General features: G+C 45.4%; 1 protein-coding gene across 1 annotated transcript in view; it reads right to left on the bottom strand.

The window, feature by feature from the left end:
- Positions 1-18,139, bottom strand: part of Dysf (dysferlin) — a 205,008-nt gene that overhangs the window by 23,352 nt on the left and 163,517 nt on the right. The window contains exons 42-44 of the mRNA XM_051154820.1: positions 8,742-8,840; positions 1,225-1,353; positions 819-974 (exon numbers count right to left, since the gene is read on the bottom strand). Coding sequence (XP_051010777.1) covers positions 819-974; positions 1,225-1,353; positions 8,742-8,840 — 384 coding nt within the window. The remainder of the gene's footprint in view (positions 1-818; positions 975-1,224; positions 1,354-8,741; positions 8,841-18,139) is intronic.

Here is an 18,139-nt window from a genome sequence, read left to right as displayed (position 1 = left end):
TCAGACATGACATTTAAGGAAAGGTCTAAAGCTCAGTAAACCAGATAAATGGTATCTTATTGTGGCATTTCGTGAGCTGGAGGGATGGTTCAGAGGTTAAGAATTGGCTGCTGCTCTTCCAGAAGACCCGGTTCTATTCCCAGCACCCACATGGCAGCTCACAACTGTCTCTAACTCCAGTTGCGGAGGATCTGATGACACACTCTTCTGGCCTCTGTGGGCACCAGGCACATACGTGGTGCATACACACAAAATACCCATACACATAAAATCATAATAATAATAAAGTTTACAGAATCAGCACCAACAGCCCATGATGAATAGACCATTAACACTGACAGAACAAGCTTTCCTGGTCATCTAATGCCATGGCCCACGGAAGTCACCAATCCTGTGCCTCCCCTCCCGGTACCCCTTCCTACCCAGCACCAAAACCTTGCCAGACTCAGCCTGAACCTTTACCACATGCCACAGGTGAGTTCTACCTGTGAACTGAGCGGTCAGCTTTCAGACCAGCATCTATGCTCCAGGCCTCTCTTAAAGTGCAACTTTCCCCCGGCCTACCAATGCTCCTATGCCCATAAGCGTCCTTTTTCCTTCCTTCAACACTTCCCCCATTTTTCCAGAGGCCCAAACAGACTTTGGCCTTCCCTGACCTCCTAGGGTTGCTCAAAAAGATCTCTCAGCTCCCTCTCAGTTCTGCAGGAGTCTTTGGGTGTCCTGATTTACTGTGGCTTCTTGGGACAGAAATTCTGTCTGCCTTCTTCAAGCCAGGCTTGCTGCTGTTCTCAGGGGATCAAGGGCTCCAAGAACATTACCTTGCCATTGGGGTCCTTGGGTTGTAAGCCAAATGCTCGGACGATGTAAATACGGACCAAGCATTCCTGGGGACCCTGGGCAGCCAGCTGGTGGAACTGTCTCGGGGGGACGGGGATGGCTGGATCTTCTGGGAGGGGATAAATTTTGAAGAGACCCTAAAAGAAATGGGGACTTGATTTTTGTTTTTGTCATCATTGATAGTAATACAGCAACCAACAGGGCCATTACTCTTGTTTCTGAGCACCATCACCATGGAAACCAGCTAGCCTCAAAGCACCCCACACCACCATCCAATTCTGCATCAGCCACAAGGACAGCAGCAGCAGCAGCACCATGGTCACTGTTGCCACCACCCCTTGCCTGTTCAGTTATTGCTGCGCCCTCACAACCATGCCAGGGACCGACCTTAAATTCTCCAATGACAGACGGGTCTTCTGTCTCCTCCTGAGTCTTGCCCCGGTAGAGCTTGAAGGTGTTACAAAAGTCTGTCAGGCCCCCAAAAGCCTGCACATTCTCCAACTGTGTGTCATAGACCTGTCATAGGGGTGAGAAAAGAGTGAGAAAGTAAGAGTGAGGAAAGAAAGGGAAGAACTGGCGAGGGAAACAGGACACTGTGAGCAAAGAAAGGAGAGGTGGAGGAGAAAACAGTGCCTTTGACAGGATGAAAAATCAACAGAGGAAGTCAGCAGGGTGGCACACACCTGTGTTCCCAGCACTCAGGGAGACAGAGACAAGCAGATCTCTGTGAGTTCGAGGCCAGCCTGATCTACAAAGTGAGTCCAGAACAGCCCAAGGCTACAGAGAGACCCTGTCTCCAAACAATAATTAACAGAAGAACAAAGGCAAACAGAAGGCAGGGTTGTGAGGGTGGAGGAGGGAAGAAAAGAGGAGAGAGAGAAATGGAAAGACAGGATGGAAAGAAAACCCCAGAGAAGGGGGAGAGGGAGGGGAGGGAGAGGACATGTGTTAGTCTGTTAGGATGTAGGGTTTCAGCTTAATCAAATCTTCAAGTTATCTGAGACTCACAAAAGTGACACATTGAGACTACAAACAAATGAAAAGTTAATCTGTGTGAAGGGTGAGACAGAAACCTCATATAGTCTATAATTTGTCCTATTTTTATTATTTGATTTCAGACTTGGCTGCCTAATTGGCTTCCAATCTCTTACAGTTAATGTGAGTTCTTAAGGTTAAAAATGGCTTCTGAATGCTGCCTTGGCTCTAAGTAAAGTTAAAGGGTTGTATTTTTCTCTCCTTAATATTCAACAGTTTGTTTTTGTTTCTCCTTCTCAAAAAAAGTAAAAACAAAAACAAACAAAACAAAACAAAAAAAGAAAAACGAAAATTTAAAGCTGGACAGTGATGGCGCACGTCTTTGATCCCAGCACCCTGGAGGCAGAGGCAGGCGGATCTCTGAGTTTGAGGCCAGCCTGGTCTGCCAAATGAGATCCAGGACAGCCAGTGCTACATAGAGAAACCCTATCTCAAAATACCAAAAAAAAAAAAAAAAAAACCAAAAAACAAAAAAACATTTTTAAGCGTGAGGGGGAGTGTGGTGGTGCATGCCTGGACCCCCAGACTCAGGTACTATAGGAAGACCAGAAGTTCACAGCCATCACTACATGGTAACACTGAGGACAGCCCAGGGCACATAAGGTCCTGTGCTCCCAGGGAAAAAAGTGTTTTAAAACATGACTTCTAATTTTTAAAATTGTAATAAATAAATAATTAAATAAATAACATGATTCTTTTGAATTCTCCAGGTAAAGGAGGCTACAGAGATTTTTTTTTTTTTTTAATCTTATTACTAATTTCTAGTCTTAAAGCCTTATGGTCAGAAAGCGGTACCTAAGGCATCGCCTTTTCTTTTTTGGTTGTTTTGTTTGTTTTTCATTTTTTACTTTTTAAATAATTTATTCAGATTATATCCTAATTGTTATCCCCTCACTTGTATATTCCTGTTCCCCCCTCCCGCCCTCTTTCACCGAATTTCCTTCCCCCTAGACCTGTGACAGAAGGGGGCCTCCTCTCCCACCATATGATCACAGCCTATCAGGACTCATCTGGATAGCCTGCATAGCTCACCGGACACACACACACACACACACACACACACACACACACACACACACACACACACACACCCTCCCCGGCTCTTCTTAAAAACTCATCAAGGCTTTCTTCACAGCTTGCAACATGGTCAGCTCGTCTACCTTGAATCTCTATTGTAGTTAGAGTCACTTCAAGATCTGATGTTAATATGGCAATAACTCCAGGGATCGGGGCACACATCTTTAATCTCAACACTTGGGAGGCAGAGGCAGGTGGATCCTATGAGTTTGAGGCCAGCATGGTCTACATAGCAAGTTCCAGGCCAGCCAGGACTACATAAGGAAGGGGGTGGGGCAGCAGTGGAAGGAAAATGTTGTACTGAGTGACGGGCACTATCTGTACTGATAAGGCAGATTGTTTGGGTCTGAGGATTAAGTACATTTTATATTTAGATAGTGATGTAAATTTCTAGTTTCCTATTTGTTTTCCTAAAATTCTCCATGGTCTGTTCTCCCTACTCATCACGGGTCTCCTTCTCCTTCTCCTCCTTCTTCTTCCTCTTCTTCCTCTTCTTCCTCTTCTTTTTTTTTTTCTTCTTCCCTTCTTCCTCTTTTTTCTTTTTCTTCTTCTTCCTCCTCTTCTTCTTTTTCTTCTTCCTTTTCCTCTTCTTCTTCCTTTTTTCTTCTTCTTCCTCTTCATCCTCTTCTTCTTTTTCTTCTTCATCTTCTTCCTCTTCCTCTTCTTCTTCTTTTTCTTTTTCTTCTTCTTCATCTTCTTCTCTTTCTCCTTCCCCTCCTCCCATTCCTCCTCCCCCTCTTCTTCCCTTCTTCTTCCTCACCCCCATCACCCAGTTTTGGGCAAGATTCTCCTTCTCAGTGCTTACCTTGATAGTGTTTGCTTAGAATCTACTTATATACATAGTTTGTCAGCTCGATCAAAGATCTGTCAACGCTATTTATTCTAAAGCATGACAGTTAGTGCACTTATTGTGCTCCTCACCTCTCCTCCTTCCCCACCTAGCTCTTGTCATTGGTACCCTCCTACTTCCTCAATAAGAAGACACTCCCATGGTCTTGTTGCCCTGATCCTCCCACGTGTCCCTTTCAGTTCCAGGGGACAATATGATCACAAGCAGTTCTTCTGTGCTCTTCCCAAGTCCCATCTGGTTGGTCCCAGGATCCATACCTGGGAGATGCTGAGCCTCTTTGCCAGCTGGCTGTTGCCCGCATGCTTGGCAGGCAGCATGGCTGACCCTAAAACACTATCATCCGTGTATCACTGACAATCCTACGTGTGCTGTTTCAGGGCCTCTGGATTTTCATAGTTGGGAAAACTGGAGCCACCTTGATTTGTTTTCTATTTTAAATGGCTTTGGTATTTTCCAGATAGGGGCAGGTGGGGAGGTGGTGAAAACAATAGGTGTGGCTACCTGAAGAATCCCTTCCTCCTCTTTGGGTTCTAGTCTTGACTATGTCTGAAGTTGACCAATCTGGGCCAACTGTCCTCACTCACAATGGACCTTTTGATACCATATATTCAAGTGTTCTTTCGCAATGGTGAAATTCGATTAAACCATTACCTGCTTCTCTGCTTAATTTCACTGTTTGGTGTGTCATCTCCAAGACTGATTATAGGAGCATCTGGTCTCCTGTCCCTGGCTTATACACCTGCCACTTTCTCTTTACTCCTCAGAACTTTTTCTCTCCATTTTCTTTTCCTCGTGCCTATTATCTCTATCTTCTATGCCCAACTGTGTTTTCTGTGTGGCCATTCTGCCCTGTCCGCCATCCAGGATTATGCTTTCTTCTCTCACTGGAGTCCATCCAGTTCATGGATCTCGTCCGTTCCCGGGCGCCATCTTTCACGCTTCACGTTCTGAACTTTCCTTTCGAAAGATTTATTTATTTATTATTAAGTATACAGTGCTCTCCCTGCATGTTCACCTGCAGGCCAGAAGAGGACATCAGATCACATTAGAGATGGTTGTGAGCCACCATGTGGTTGCTGGGAATTGAACTCAGGACCTTTGGAAGAGCAGGCGCCGCTCTTAACCACTGAGCCATCTCTCCAGCCCAAACTTTCCTTTCTAAAAAGCCCACAGCAAAGCACTCCTTCTCCTCTGCTCCTAGGCAAAACAGTTCTGGTAGGCGCGTGTCCTCTTTCATTACTTTGATTTCTACTTTCTTTTCTTTTCTTTTTCTTTCTTTCTTTCTTTCTTTTTTTTTTTTTTTTTTTTCCACTTTGGATTTTTGAAGTAATGCTACGCAATTACGTTTACTAACCACTAAGTGAGTTGGCTTTCCCTTGCCTGCCTGTTTCCTTCCTTCTCACCATGGAGGCGCAAGGCCTCCTACAGACATGGCTCCTCCACGTCGCTCCACCTCCACAGCTCCACTGAACCAAACCAGGTCTAGGCTTCTGTCCTCAGCTTGACCAGCCTTCGAAGCTCCTGCAGCTTTGGGAAGAAGGGGCAATATTTCCTGCTTCCTGTTGCAAGTACTTCATCCTGAAACTATTATGAAAATTCCCAGGATATAGGGAAGTAAAGAGAAACAGCAATAGCATTCTCCCGTTTGGAAGAACACTTTCTCTGGAGTCTGAGAGAGCCCCTGTCCTCATGAGCTGCCATCATCCTTCATGATGTCCGTGGCCTCTGCCCAATCTCACTTGTCCTTGAGCAGCCCTTACTTATATTTTGGAGTCTGTGGCTTTTATTTGTTTCCAGCTTTTCTGAAAAATGGATTTTGTGGGTTTGAATGATTTCCAAGAGAAAGGGGGGAAAAAATGCTGACTTATGCAGCCATGTTCATACTGGGAGTCCGAATGAAATACTTTGTAAATTTCCAACTGGACGGACTTTTTGTTTAAACTTATTAATTTCTCAATTGAATACACTTTAATATGTCCTGACTGATTTCTGTCTTGGGTAACTTACTACTAACCTAATTTGTGATCAGGTTTTGTAAATGTTCTCTGAGCATTGGGAAGGAAATGTATTCTTTATTTTTTATTACTTTTGTCTTCTTTTTTAAAAAAAATAATTATTGTTCCCTGTCTCAAGGCTGCATATTTAGCATTATGTTAAGCTGCAACTTAACTAGCAGTAGCTTTTTTTAAATCCCAAGCTTTTTCTTCGGTTCTTCTATTTACTCCTATGTAATGTCTGTTTGGTCAAAAGGGTAGTAATAATAAACGTTCTTCTTCAACTTTAATTCTGTCATTTTGAGATGCTACTTTATCAAATACAAGTTTATATATGCCTATTTTTGCCCTACATATTTCAATGTCCTGGGATCTTTGCTTGGGAAATACATCTTTTATTAAAGAAAAACCCACTGTTTGGTTCTTTGTTTTTTACTTTAAATTCTTCCAGATTCCTCCTTATTTACACTTACCTGATTATATCTCCCAAAATAGAACCAAAATATTGCTTCCTGAAAGGCTGTCCCCCCCCCCCCCCAGCCATTCTATTTTCTTAAGTGTCTTTTAAGGAGTCTAACAACGTAGTAGAAGTCCTTATCACTTAGCAGGAGCATTTGGTCCATTCCTGTTTACTAGAAAAACTAATATATTCTTCACTTTTCCTGTATTGTTTTCTGATTTCTGATTTTAATGCAATTTTGCTGTGCACTCTAATTTCTTTACTTTGCTAGTTAGGCCATGAGCTTTTACCCCCTTTGCTAGTGATTTGCAAAATATAGGGTTATTCTCTCTCTCTCTCTCTCTCTCTCTCTCTCTCTCTCTCTCTCTCTCTCTCTCTCTCTCTCTCTCTCCCTATATGTATTCCTCTCTCTGCCATACTATAAGCTGGTTTTCTTGGTAGTGGTGGTTTTCTTCCATTTATTGATATTAAAGGGCCAGCATTCCTTCCAGGTCCAGTTTTCCCCCAGAAATAGTTTGGATGCCTTTGTTTTGGAGAGCCTCTGCTTGCTTGGCAGCCGTTGGAGACCTCCTTGGAGAGGTCATGCTGGGGGCCGAGTGCCAGCTCCACATCCGGCATCCTCCTGAGGACCGAGGGGCTGGGGCCTCCAGCCACCCTGGCAGCAATCCTCACCCTTGCTTCCTTTGTCACATTTCTTGGCAAGGCCACAGTACCCCATGCCAGACTTAAGTGGCCAAACCTTCTTCCTGGTGTGCAAACAGTTCTGCCTGTCTGCCTAGCCTCACACACCCAGCCCCAAAGCCAGAAGTACTAACTGCCAGGACTTTGCCAGGACTTTGGGTACAGAACACCAGGAAGAGTCCAGTGGACATGAGGGACACCGCCGCTTTGTGAAACTACCCCCAGGATCCCCACCCAGGGGAGCCCAAAGGCAGAGGGCCCAGCCTGCACCACCCCAACTAGCTGAAACTTTCCCTAATCCAGCCCCTGACAGTACTCCATCGCCTAGATGTGTCCTGTGCTTGCTCTCCTAGCCATGAAAACTCCATGGAGTATAAATGCACCCTCGCTTAGAGTCCAGAAGAGACAATATAAGTCATCTGATTGTACTCAAGTCTCAGATAAAGAAGAAATAATTTTAAGGTAAGCATATCCCCTTGCCATATTTAAGGCATACTTAACATTAAAAATCACATATTATATCTGACATTTGGATGTAGCTGGCCACCCTACAATGGGGACCATATAACAACTTGGGAAACAATTTTTGAATCATCTTTGGTTATCTTTATAAAAACTAGTCTGCCTACAAAAAGCATAATTATATTTGTAAATTTTTCTCAAAATACATGAAATTGGAGGACACATCTCTCTCTTTTGGTTTTGATTTTTTTCTCCCCCACAGAAACAAAGTTTAGCATCTTAACTATACTTGATAGGTAATTTCTGTCTCTATTCTAAGGATCAAAGGTTGGAGGTCTGAGGTATATTCTCAGTCGGATTTCACATTTGATCTCAGATTTCCTACTGCAGAACAGTTTTCCAAAAGCCCCCAAAAGCAAGAGAAGGACACTGCAAACCTCTCAGCACCCACCATGGTTAGAAACATCAGTGATTCACAGTTTCAGCAAGTCTTTGCTTTGAAGCTCTGTGGAAGGGGCATCCTTACTTTCTTTTTTTCTTTAGGGGGACAAAATGCTGAAAAGGCATTTTATTTTATTGTACTTTTTATTTGTTTTGTTTTTTCTTTCAAGGTAGCATTTCTCTGTGTAGCCTTGGCTGTCCTGGACTCCCTTTGTAGACCAGGCTGGCCTTGACTCACAGAGATCGCCCTGCCTCTGCCTCCTGAGTGCTGGGATTAAAGACGCAAGACACCACACCAGGCTTGAAAAAGCATTTTAAATGAACCCTAAACATTATTTCATCTATAAATATTTCAACATTTTCTTCTCTTTCGGTGTTTTCAGATTGGTTGATTGAGGGAGTGTGCATGCATGCATGATGTGTGCGTGCGTGTGTGTGTGTGTGTGTGTGTGTGTGTGTGTGTGTGTGTGTGTGTGTACACACATACTCACCAACTGTTGCTCTACACACACATGGACTTCTATCAGGCGGGCTCAGGCACTCACACGTGGGCTGTCGGCCTTGGTGTGAGCCATCTTGCTGGTCTCTTCTAGCTCTCTTTCATCCCTTGCAATGAGGGATTGAACCCAGGTCCTCACAAGTGCAGGCCTGCGCTCTGTAGAGCTCCTCCCACCACCAAGACTTCAGTGTTGGCAACACTCTACCACAGATACCTTCTTGCTTACCATTGCCCACAGTGATCTCTTGTTCCAAGTCCATGCTCTAAAGTGGGGTGGCCGACCGTTAGACCGACCTTTGATTCAGACTCGTGAAGACTTCTCTGGTCCCCCACTGAACCCTCACTGCTCATCCCTGCACCTAACACCTGTTCGACTCAGGGATGCATTCTGAAGAGAGGTCTTACCTTCAGGGTGTCAAAGTCCTTCTCCAGGTAGGAGCCACACTTCTCCCTCTCCCCGACAGAAGCGAAGAATTTGCTCCACCAGTCAATGAACTCCTCCTCCTGAGCAAAGAGAAACAAAGGGAAGGTTTAGGAGACCACCTGTCAAGCAAGACCGTCTGAATGGGGTTTTTCTGAAATCTTGAGTCTTTAGGCTGACCTGGATCCCAAGGCTTGCCTGCAAGTAATTAAGATTAGGGAGGGAGTTCCAGGACAACAAAGGCTGTTACATAGAGAAAGCTTGTCTCAAAAAACAAACAAAACAAAACAGCAAAAAAACAAAACAAAAACAAAAGAAAAAACAATGCAAACGAACAAACAAACAAACAAAAAATAGGGGGCATGGAAAACAGGGAGCCAGAGACCTCTGCCTCTCTGGGGCAAAGGAACATGCAGACTAGGAAGCTTGTAACACCTGGATGGCACTAAGCACCAGAGGCTCAGGACGTGCTCCACCCCCAACTCCCAGTTCCCTACTCAGGCCTTATGAGGCAGGCATAACCACAGTGGCATCCCAGGGGCAAACTGGCTGAGGTCCCAGGATGTGCAGCTCTCTGCACGGAAGATGTCAAGAGTGCATTGTCTAAAAGCATGGTAAGGTAAAGCCAGGGAAGTTCAAAATCCAGCCCACGGCTCTGCTGTATGCACTGGGACCCAGACTTGTCAAGGAGGAATCAAAGCAGAGTCCCCAAAGATCAGCAAGCATTCACCAAATGACTTTATTCATGATTATTAAGTGCGGGGAGCTGGGTGAGCAGACAGGAAGCTGTGACAACTGTGTCCTTTCTGTCGTTCATCAGTCATGTTATCTGGAAGGGGTCCACTGCCGGCCCCACAAACTTCCTTCTGCACCTTCCAGCTCTGCTCTTCCCCAGCTGTGCCTCAGGTTGTGCCTCTCTCTTAGAGAATTAGCAAACACCCTGAAGGGTCTGCCCCAGAAACCTACCCAAAGCAAGGCTCTCAGGCTGGGGCCTACCCATACCACTGAAACCCAGCCAGCCTAGTGAGAAGGGCTAAGAACGAGATGTCTATAGAGAACATTCTGGAACCATGACTGAAGGGCCGAGTTAGACATTTCCCAGCAGCTACACCAGCCTATGTAGTGAAATGAGTATCTGTCAAAGCTTAACAAAGCTTAGTTTTCCTCTAAGCCAAACCCTTTAAGTTCCCACTTTTGAATGAACCAGGCCAAGGGACCAAGCATGCAGTGAGGATGGCACAGGCACCCAGAGTTCCCGTCCATCCTGGAGGTGTGGTCCTAGCACCCCCAGGAGGTACCCCAGAGAGCAGAGAATGAGGGTCAGCATGAAGCTGTCACTTACCAAGAGGACCCTCTGCAGCCACAAAAAAAAAAAAAAAAAAAAAAACCACAGGGTCAGGTGGATTAAAGTGCAGGACAGCAGAGCTTCTGGATTTACAATGCTCCAGAAGACATATGCTCAGAGCAATGCAAAGAATTGCTGTAACACACACACACACACACACACACACACACACACACACACACACACATACACGGACACACACGGATACACACTGAACTCATACACAATGACCAGCACACAGGAGACAATGTTTACACAGTCGCATCCAAGAGAGACAGACATGCCAAGTCATCCATGTAGTCACACAAAACGCACAGAGGGCACACAGGAACACAGAGACAGGCACACAGACTTAGGTAGTGGGTAGAATGGAACCCCGTTTAGCTGTTCGGCTCTTCCTAAAGCTTAGTTTCTTTCCCACTTGACTTAAGTCAGACAAAACAGGCAGCCAACCAGTGTGTTGTGTGCACACACACACACACACACACACACAGAGAAACACACGAGTTGTAGAAAAGACATTATATGTTTCTCTATCTTTAAACATACATGCGGGGTGAGGGGGGACTAGGAGACAGAGGGTAATAATATCATCAGCAGTGACAGCCAAAGAGACAGGCTTTGTGAACACCGAGGACAGGAAGTATACCTTCAGCTCTGGCACCCTTGGAGCACTGAGGAGGGAAAAGCCAAAAGCAAAGCTCAATAAAACCTCAGAAATAAACTCATGGTGGTCACCTCTCTGACCATTCGATAAAGCTTAAAGTTAATAAGAAAGGATAAAATGAAAATCCAAGGCACGTTCTTATAACCCCACTGAGTCAGAGAAAAATGAAAACTAAATTCAAGACACCTGAGTGGCAGTCAGGCCCGTGTGCACAGGAAAATTTCACCTGAAATGCTCTCACTTTTATTCAAAAAGGATGAAAATAAATAACCTGATAATTTATGAAATTGCAAAAAACAGGAAAAGTGTAAATAAAACATAAAATGTAAATTTAAAGTAAAATTGTAGGACATGAGCCATAACAGAAAGAGGAATATTGCAATTGATAATTAACCCCACCTAAAGAAGAGATAAATATTTATCAAACTAATTTCAAAGAGTAGATCCATATTGGCAGTGGAAAAGATTTGGGGGGGGGAGAATAAAATAGGCCTAAGTCTATGACAAAAATCCTGGAAAATCCAAATGAAGTAGGAGGTTTTCTAGAAAAATACGAATGCCAACATCAATGCAGAAATAGCAGGAAAGAAGAAGAGTATGTGGGCCTTGAAAGTAAAATCAGTTTCAAACATAAAAATAAAAATACCTTCTGAGGAAGCTATCAAGCCAGGAGAGTTTTTGTTTGGGAGAAAGTTATGCCAGCCTTTAAAGATAAATTATTCTTTGGTGCATAGCATAGAAGGGGAAAAAGGTAAAAAATTTTTTCCATTCATTTTAGGAAACAATGCCTGACAAAGAAATACAGAGGAGGGAAGGGAAATACAAATAGCTCTCATTCCTGAATATAAAGATTCTGAGCGAACAGGTTGCAGCGACAGACCTGGTGAGTTCTAGCTGAGTCATTCTAGGAAGTGAGAATGGCTCACTAGAGATGGCTAAGACTCCTGGGCCAGGTAAGCCAGGGCACACCTATGATTCCAGCATTCTAGAGGCCGAGACAGAAGCACTTCCAGCAGTGTGATGTCAGCCTGGGCTACATGGGGCACTGGCTCAAGGGGGAAAAAAAAAGAAGAAGAAGGTAGTCTGAGGCGGTGGAGCGATGGCTCAAGGGTTAAGAGCTGCTCATAAAGATGGCTCAAGTTTCTTTCCCACCACCTAGTGCTGGCTTACAACCACTTGTAACTCTAGGTCCAGGGTATCCGACGCCCTCTTCTGGCCTCCTCGGGCACTGCAAACAGGCAAATACTCATACACATAAAATAAAAACAAGTAGTGCATCTTTCTAAATAATAAAATAAAACATGAATTATATGGCCTTGTTTTAGTATAAAGACTAAACTCAAAATATTCAAAGCTGTTGCTTCTAAACGAACAGACTTTAAGTATTTTTATTTATGTGCTTTTTATGGACCACACAAATAATTTTGATTTGTTGTTGTTGTTGTTTAGAGGTATTCTTTGCATGACTTTTTAAAAACTGGCTTTTGAGGCTTTTAAATGATTATTTATTACTCTGTGTGTGTGAGAGAGAGAGAGAGAGACAGAGACAGAGAGAGAGAGACAGAGAGACAGAGAGAGAGGTGGGGGAGGAGCGGTATATGCCATAGATCTCAAGACAACACTGTTGAGTTGGGTCTATCCTTCCACCCCTAGTTGCCTGGGTTACAGGGATCAAACTCAGTTCCCCCAGGCCTGTGCAGCAGATGCTTCACCCGCTGAGCCATTTCCCTGCCCCCCCCCACACACACACTGTCATTAATAAGTGACGACTAGGAGCTTGCTTCAAAAGACACTACCAAGAAAGGGGATGAGAACAATTGGCAAAAATGGGAGAAAATTATTTGCAAATCATACATATGATAAGAAACTGTACCTAGAATGTGTAGCGAACCCACACAACTCAATGAATTGTTCAAATACAACCTAAAAGTGGGCGGAGAGGTCTGAGGGATAGCTCGGCAGCTAAAGACGCTCATTGTTCCTGCAGGCTCCGGTTCACACCCCAGCACGCACATGGCTCCTCGGAACCACCTATAACTCCAGTTCCAGGGGACGAATCCAGGGCCTTCTGATCTCCAAAGACTCCCACGTGCACACGGTGCACATAAACTCACACAGAGATGTGTAAGTAACACAATAGAGTAAGTCTTTAGGAGTGGGCAATGGCCCTAAGACCACATTCCTCCAGGGAAAACACACAACAGCCAGTCAGACATAAAAACATGGTCTCTGTCCACCTTGTCATCAGAGAAATACAAAGCAAAAACCACAATGAGAAGTAGGTGACACACAAGGATGGCCGTCCTCAGATTCAGGGAACACAGCATCAGTGGGGATGCGAGAAGCTGGCGGGTGCATAAAACATGGCGGACGGACACTGTGGAACACCCCAGCCACTCTGAAAAGTGGCAAGCAGTGCGTTCCGTGTGACCCCCATTCTGCTCCTGGTACACATCCTAGAGAAATGGACATGATACAAAGCATGGACTTGAAAGCTCAAAGCAGCCTTTTTCACAATGGCCATCAGGAGGGCGTGACCTAAAAGTCCATTTTCTGAAAATATACTAAGCCAATAAGTAAATCACAAAAGACCACCTATTGCATGATCGCATTTAGATGAAATGAGACCCAAAGCAGAGAAATGGCTCACAGAACTGGAGATGGTAGAAGGCTACAGGGAGCTGGTGTCTTTCCTGCAACGAGAAAAGAATTCTAAAATGGATTGTGGGGATGCCTGTACAACTCTTAATACAAGGGTGGGTACACTTTAAAGATGGTCTTGTCAATATGTGCAGTAAACATTGAACCCCTACCCAGATCTAGCCAAGGGACAGGTCATTCTCTACAGATGAGTGGAGAGTGGGGATTGACTTTCACATGAACTCTGGTGCCCCATATTTGACCACGTCCCCTGGATGGGGAGGCCGGTGGCACTCAGGGGAAGAATAGCAGGCTTCCAAGAAGAGACTTTATACCCTATGAGCATATACAGGGGAAGGAGGCCCCCCTCAGTCACAGTCATAGTCAAAGGGAAATAGGGTGAAAGTAGGAGGGAGGGAGGAATGGGCGGATAGAAGGGATAGAATAACAATTGAGAGGTAATATGAATGAATTAATAATAAATAAATTAAAAAAAAATAATCACTGAGAGAACCAAAAAATAAAATAAATAAATAAAGACGGTCTTGTGTTGACACAGATATCTCAACAAAACTGTTAGAAAAAAGGGACAAATGAGCAAACACAAGCTTAGAAGCCCACTCACGCTAAAGACAAAGTAGGCATCTCAAGGACATATCCTAAGCAAGCAAGAACTGAGGTGGCATGGGGTCTGAGAGGCAGCTCAGTGCCTATAGGTGCTTGCTGCACAAGCCTAACTACCCAAGTTCAATTCCTGGAACTGCATGAAAGGCAGGTATAGTGGTGGGCATCTGCAAACCCTGCAGTCCCATGGAGAGATGGGAATCAGACAGAATGATGCCAGATGCTCACGGGCCAGCTAGCCTAGAGTTCACAGTGAGTCAGAAATGAGAGATCCTGATTCAGCAAGGTGGAAGGCAAGAAATAACTACAAAAGTTGTCCTTTGATCTCCACATATGTCCTGTCCCCCCTCGCCGTCTCTAAAACACACATGCACTAACTTTTAAGAAAATAAAGTGTATATTTTGCTTTTAATTGACAAGTAGTTGAGCACTAAACAGTGTCTGAAGCTTTCTTAAGATCAACTTTTTTTTTTCATTTATTTTGTTTTGTTTGAGGCAGGACCACTCAGTGTAGTCCTGGCTGTACTTGAACTTGCCATATAGATCAGGCTGGCCTCGAACTCATAGAGATCTGCCTGCCTCTGCCTCCCCGGTGCTGGGATTAAAGAAATGTGCTGCTATGCACAGCAAGACCATCTATTGCTGTTGTTGCTGTTGTTGTTTTGTGGCAGAGTCCCACGTCCAGCAGGCCACTCTTTAACTTGCTATGTGACAGAAGATAACCTGATCCTCCTGCCTCTACCTTCCAAGTGCCATGATCACATACGTGTGACATGGCGCCTAGTTGATAGAGCACCTGGAATAGAACTCAGGGCTCTGAGCATGCGAGGCTGGTGCTCTACCCACCGAGCTGCACCTCCAGCTTTGTCTATAATTCTTGTCCTTCTCCCTAGTCCACCCAAACATGCTTATAAGGTCACCAAGGACTTACACGTTCATAAATCTAATGGAGCAGCACCCAGAAGTCAATGTCCTCTGTCCCTGGTGCACGTCTCCTTGCCTGTCCAGAGCATCCTAGTGTCCTCCTCCCATTCTCAGCTTTACTGTTGATCCCTCATTAACCCCTTCCTTTCTACAAACACTCTCTCTTAGAGCTCTCCTCCAGTCCCACATCTTTAAATAAAATGGACATTGGTGGGTCTCATGATAGACAGCCTAAGACTCCTCCAAACTCCTGCTCCCTTGTGTATGCCTGTCATTGCACGCCTAATGAGCCTCTTTAACGCCCTGCCGTGTCCAGTTATCAGCTGGCAGCTGGCTCCTACTGTAGCCTTCCTCCCATAAAGGAACTGGCAGCCCCTCCTTCCAGGTGCTCAGACCAGCTTTAGACTCCTCTCCTCATACCCACAGATAGCCCTCAGCATCTCTCACACCCAGCTCCAGAGCGTATTTGGAATCCGCCATTCCCCACCCTGACCCTGTCTCTGCTACTCTGGTCCAGCCCTGTCCTGTCCTCTCACATTGGTCTCAACTGGCCTCCCATCTCTCTCCTTTTGCTACCTTGTCTCTAAATCCACTCTTATTACCACAACCCTATAATCTGTAAATGGAGCCTAGCCCCCTCAGTGTAAAGCCTTCTGGTGTCTTGTCACAAAAGCTAAATAAGCTAAAGCCTTTACGAGAACCTCACAAGACTCAGTGTCAGAGCCTACAGCTCTCTCAGCTCCCATCCTCTGCCCTCCTGCCAGCTCACCCTCGTCCAGCCATACTACCCTTCCTGGTCCCAGGCTTGTTCGGCACTCTCTTGTCTTTCTCTTGAAGGGTCTCCTGAGGGGAGGAATCAATGACGCCTATAGCCTCCTCATATGACTCCAACTACAAACCAAAGCGTGTTTCCACCGAAGCTCCCCATGGGGAACCCGTAAGCTTACTGGGATTGCTCACAGACCACCAGTGAGAGATTATTGCCAGAAGCATGGGTGACCTCAAAGCTGCCGCACTGGGGAGTCTTCACCTAGGATGGATGATGGCTTCCTCATAACCACATGGCCCCTTCAACTAACCTCATCAAACTATATACTCTAGCACCTCCCAAGCTCCCAGTGACTGTGTAATTAGGGCAGAATTGCATCCAAATGGCTGACGGGAGTAGCCTCACTTACAAGTGAGGGTCTAGTGACCCTCTGTGCCTCCTCCTTCAATGAGGAAGTGTCAACAGTCAACAGCCCACTCCCTATGGCCTCTTGAGAGTGGGCAAAGCTGTCCTGATAAAGATGGCATCTGTTTGGTTCAAAGGACTGTGTTCTGCAACTTGCATCCATGACCACTCCCTTCCCCTTCGAGCTTGCCTCCAATGAACTCTCAACCTGTCTCTCCTGTTGTCTGTGTTTCAAGCTACAGCTTCCCTCCCGGCAACGTCTACCTTCCTTCCTCAACCCTCACTTTGTCTGCACAGCAGAGATCCCCACCAGACATTAACTAGAGCTCACTTAGGTCTTTATTGTTGGGTGTCTCCTTCAATGGGGCCAGAGTACCACAGTCCCATTACCTCTGATCACAGGGCCAGTCTCAACCCTTAGATCAGCTCTTGGTAATAGCTGGCATCTCAGGAAATACTTGACAGGTATGTGACGTCAGAGGAGGGGAAATGAGTCGCTATCGTAGGTTTCGAGTACCCAAGAATAGACCATGTGTCATCAAATGACGAATTTAAGGGGCTGAGGACATGGCTCTGGTGATATAGCACTTGTGACTTTGAAAGTTTTAGGTTGCATCCCCAGCACTGCACAAACCAGGTATGGTGGTGCACACCTGTAATCCCAGCAGATGGGAGGCCAAGGAAGGAGGACCAGGAGTTCAAGGTTATCCTCAGTTCCCTCGTGAATCTGAGGCCAGTCTGGGATCTATGAGACCTATCTCAAAACAAACAAACAGTAACAGTGGGTTTAAGGTAACATTTTGTTCATCCTGCTCTTCTCCATCAAATAAGAAGATGTGGACACAGAAGCAAGAACAAGGGAGGTGTGGTGGCTTCCGACAAACCATCCAAACTTTTTCTGGATTCCTCCTCCATGAACTGCAGAATTTGGTAACATATAGCTAGCCAGACATCTCCATAGGAACTGTGCCAAGGCACAAATATAATCAAAGAAAGAGTCTTTGGCACTTCCTGTAGACCTCAGAGTGGCATGGGACATTAAAGTGTTACACACTCCACAGCTAAGCCTGCAGGTCAGGACAAGAGGGAGGGAGGGTGGGAGGGAAGGGCAAAGAAGGAGAAAGAGAGGGAGAAGGAGAGAGAGAGAAGAGAGTGAGGGAACCAGGAGACCTGACCAGATTGTGAGGCTAAGAGTGGATGTCAGCAAACTCAATCTGATCCATGTGTCCTGAAGTCACAGCTCAGAGATGCCAGGGTGGACTTGTACTGGGAACCAGACTGCCCTCCCTGGAGAAATAACAACATCAAGAAAGTCTAAACCAAAATGCAGCTGCCACCACCAACCTCCCCCTCCCTCTGGGGTGTGGAGGGGAAAAGTAAGCCCAAAGTGACTAAGTTTAAACCTAAAATGCCTAAGATTACCAGGGATTTTCTACCATTAGGAAAAAATGAGAGCTCAAAAGGGAGATTAAGTTGACTTACAGAAAATAAAGTGATATTTTTAACACACACTCATGGATATGGCTTGAAACTATCATTGCTGCCATTACCCCAGCCTGGCTTCTGATGGAGTCACCTCAAGTTTACTTCTCCCTTAACCTGCCAAGGAAGGCCCAGACTAAGTTGGAACAGCCTTGAGGGGAGCCTTCAAGGTCTCAGCCAAGTGTCCCCCGGCATCTGAGTGTCTGATACTGACAGAAATGCACCCCCCCCCTCCAAAGGAATGGAGCCAGTCCCGTGGCCTCCAATGCCAGGTGTGTCCTTGACCTCACCTGGGAACAGCTGAACATCAACCTTGGATCATGACAAAGAAGAGGAAGAAACACAACGGACTGGTTCCTAAAGTGTCATCTGAAGCTTGAACCAGAAGTCTGACCACTGCCACTCTCATCCTGTACCCAAGGTTCAAAGCCAATCATCTCTCCACCAACCAAAAAAGTCAGTTTATCAAGGCATGGACTAAAGCCCCACAGGTTTGAACTAATCGCCAACCTCCAGTTCTTGAGCA

Source organism: Acomys russatus, chromosome 13 (genome assembly GCF_903995435.1).
Source record: "Acomys russatus chromosome 13, mAcoRus1.1, whole genome shotgun sequence".
In the NCBI taxonomy this organism is placed as follows: Eukaryota; Metazoa; Chordata; class Mammalia; order Rodentia; family Muridae; genus Acomys; species Acomys russatus.
This window is presented reverse-complemented; position numbering and strand designations above follow the sequence as displayed.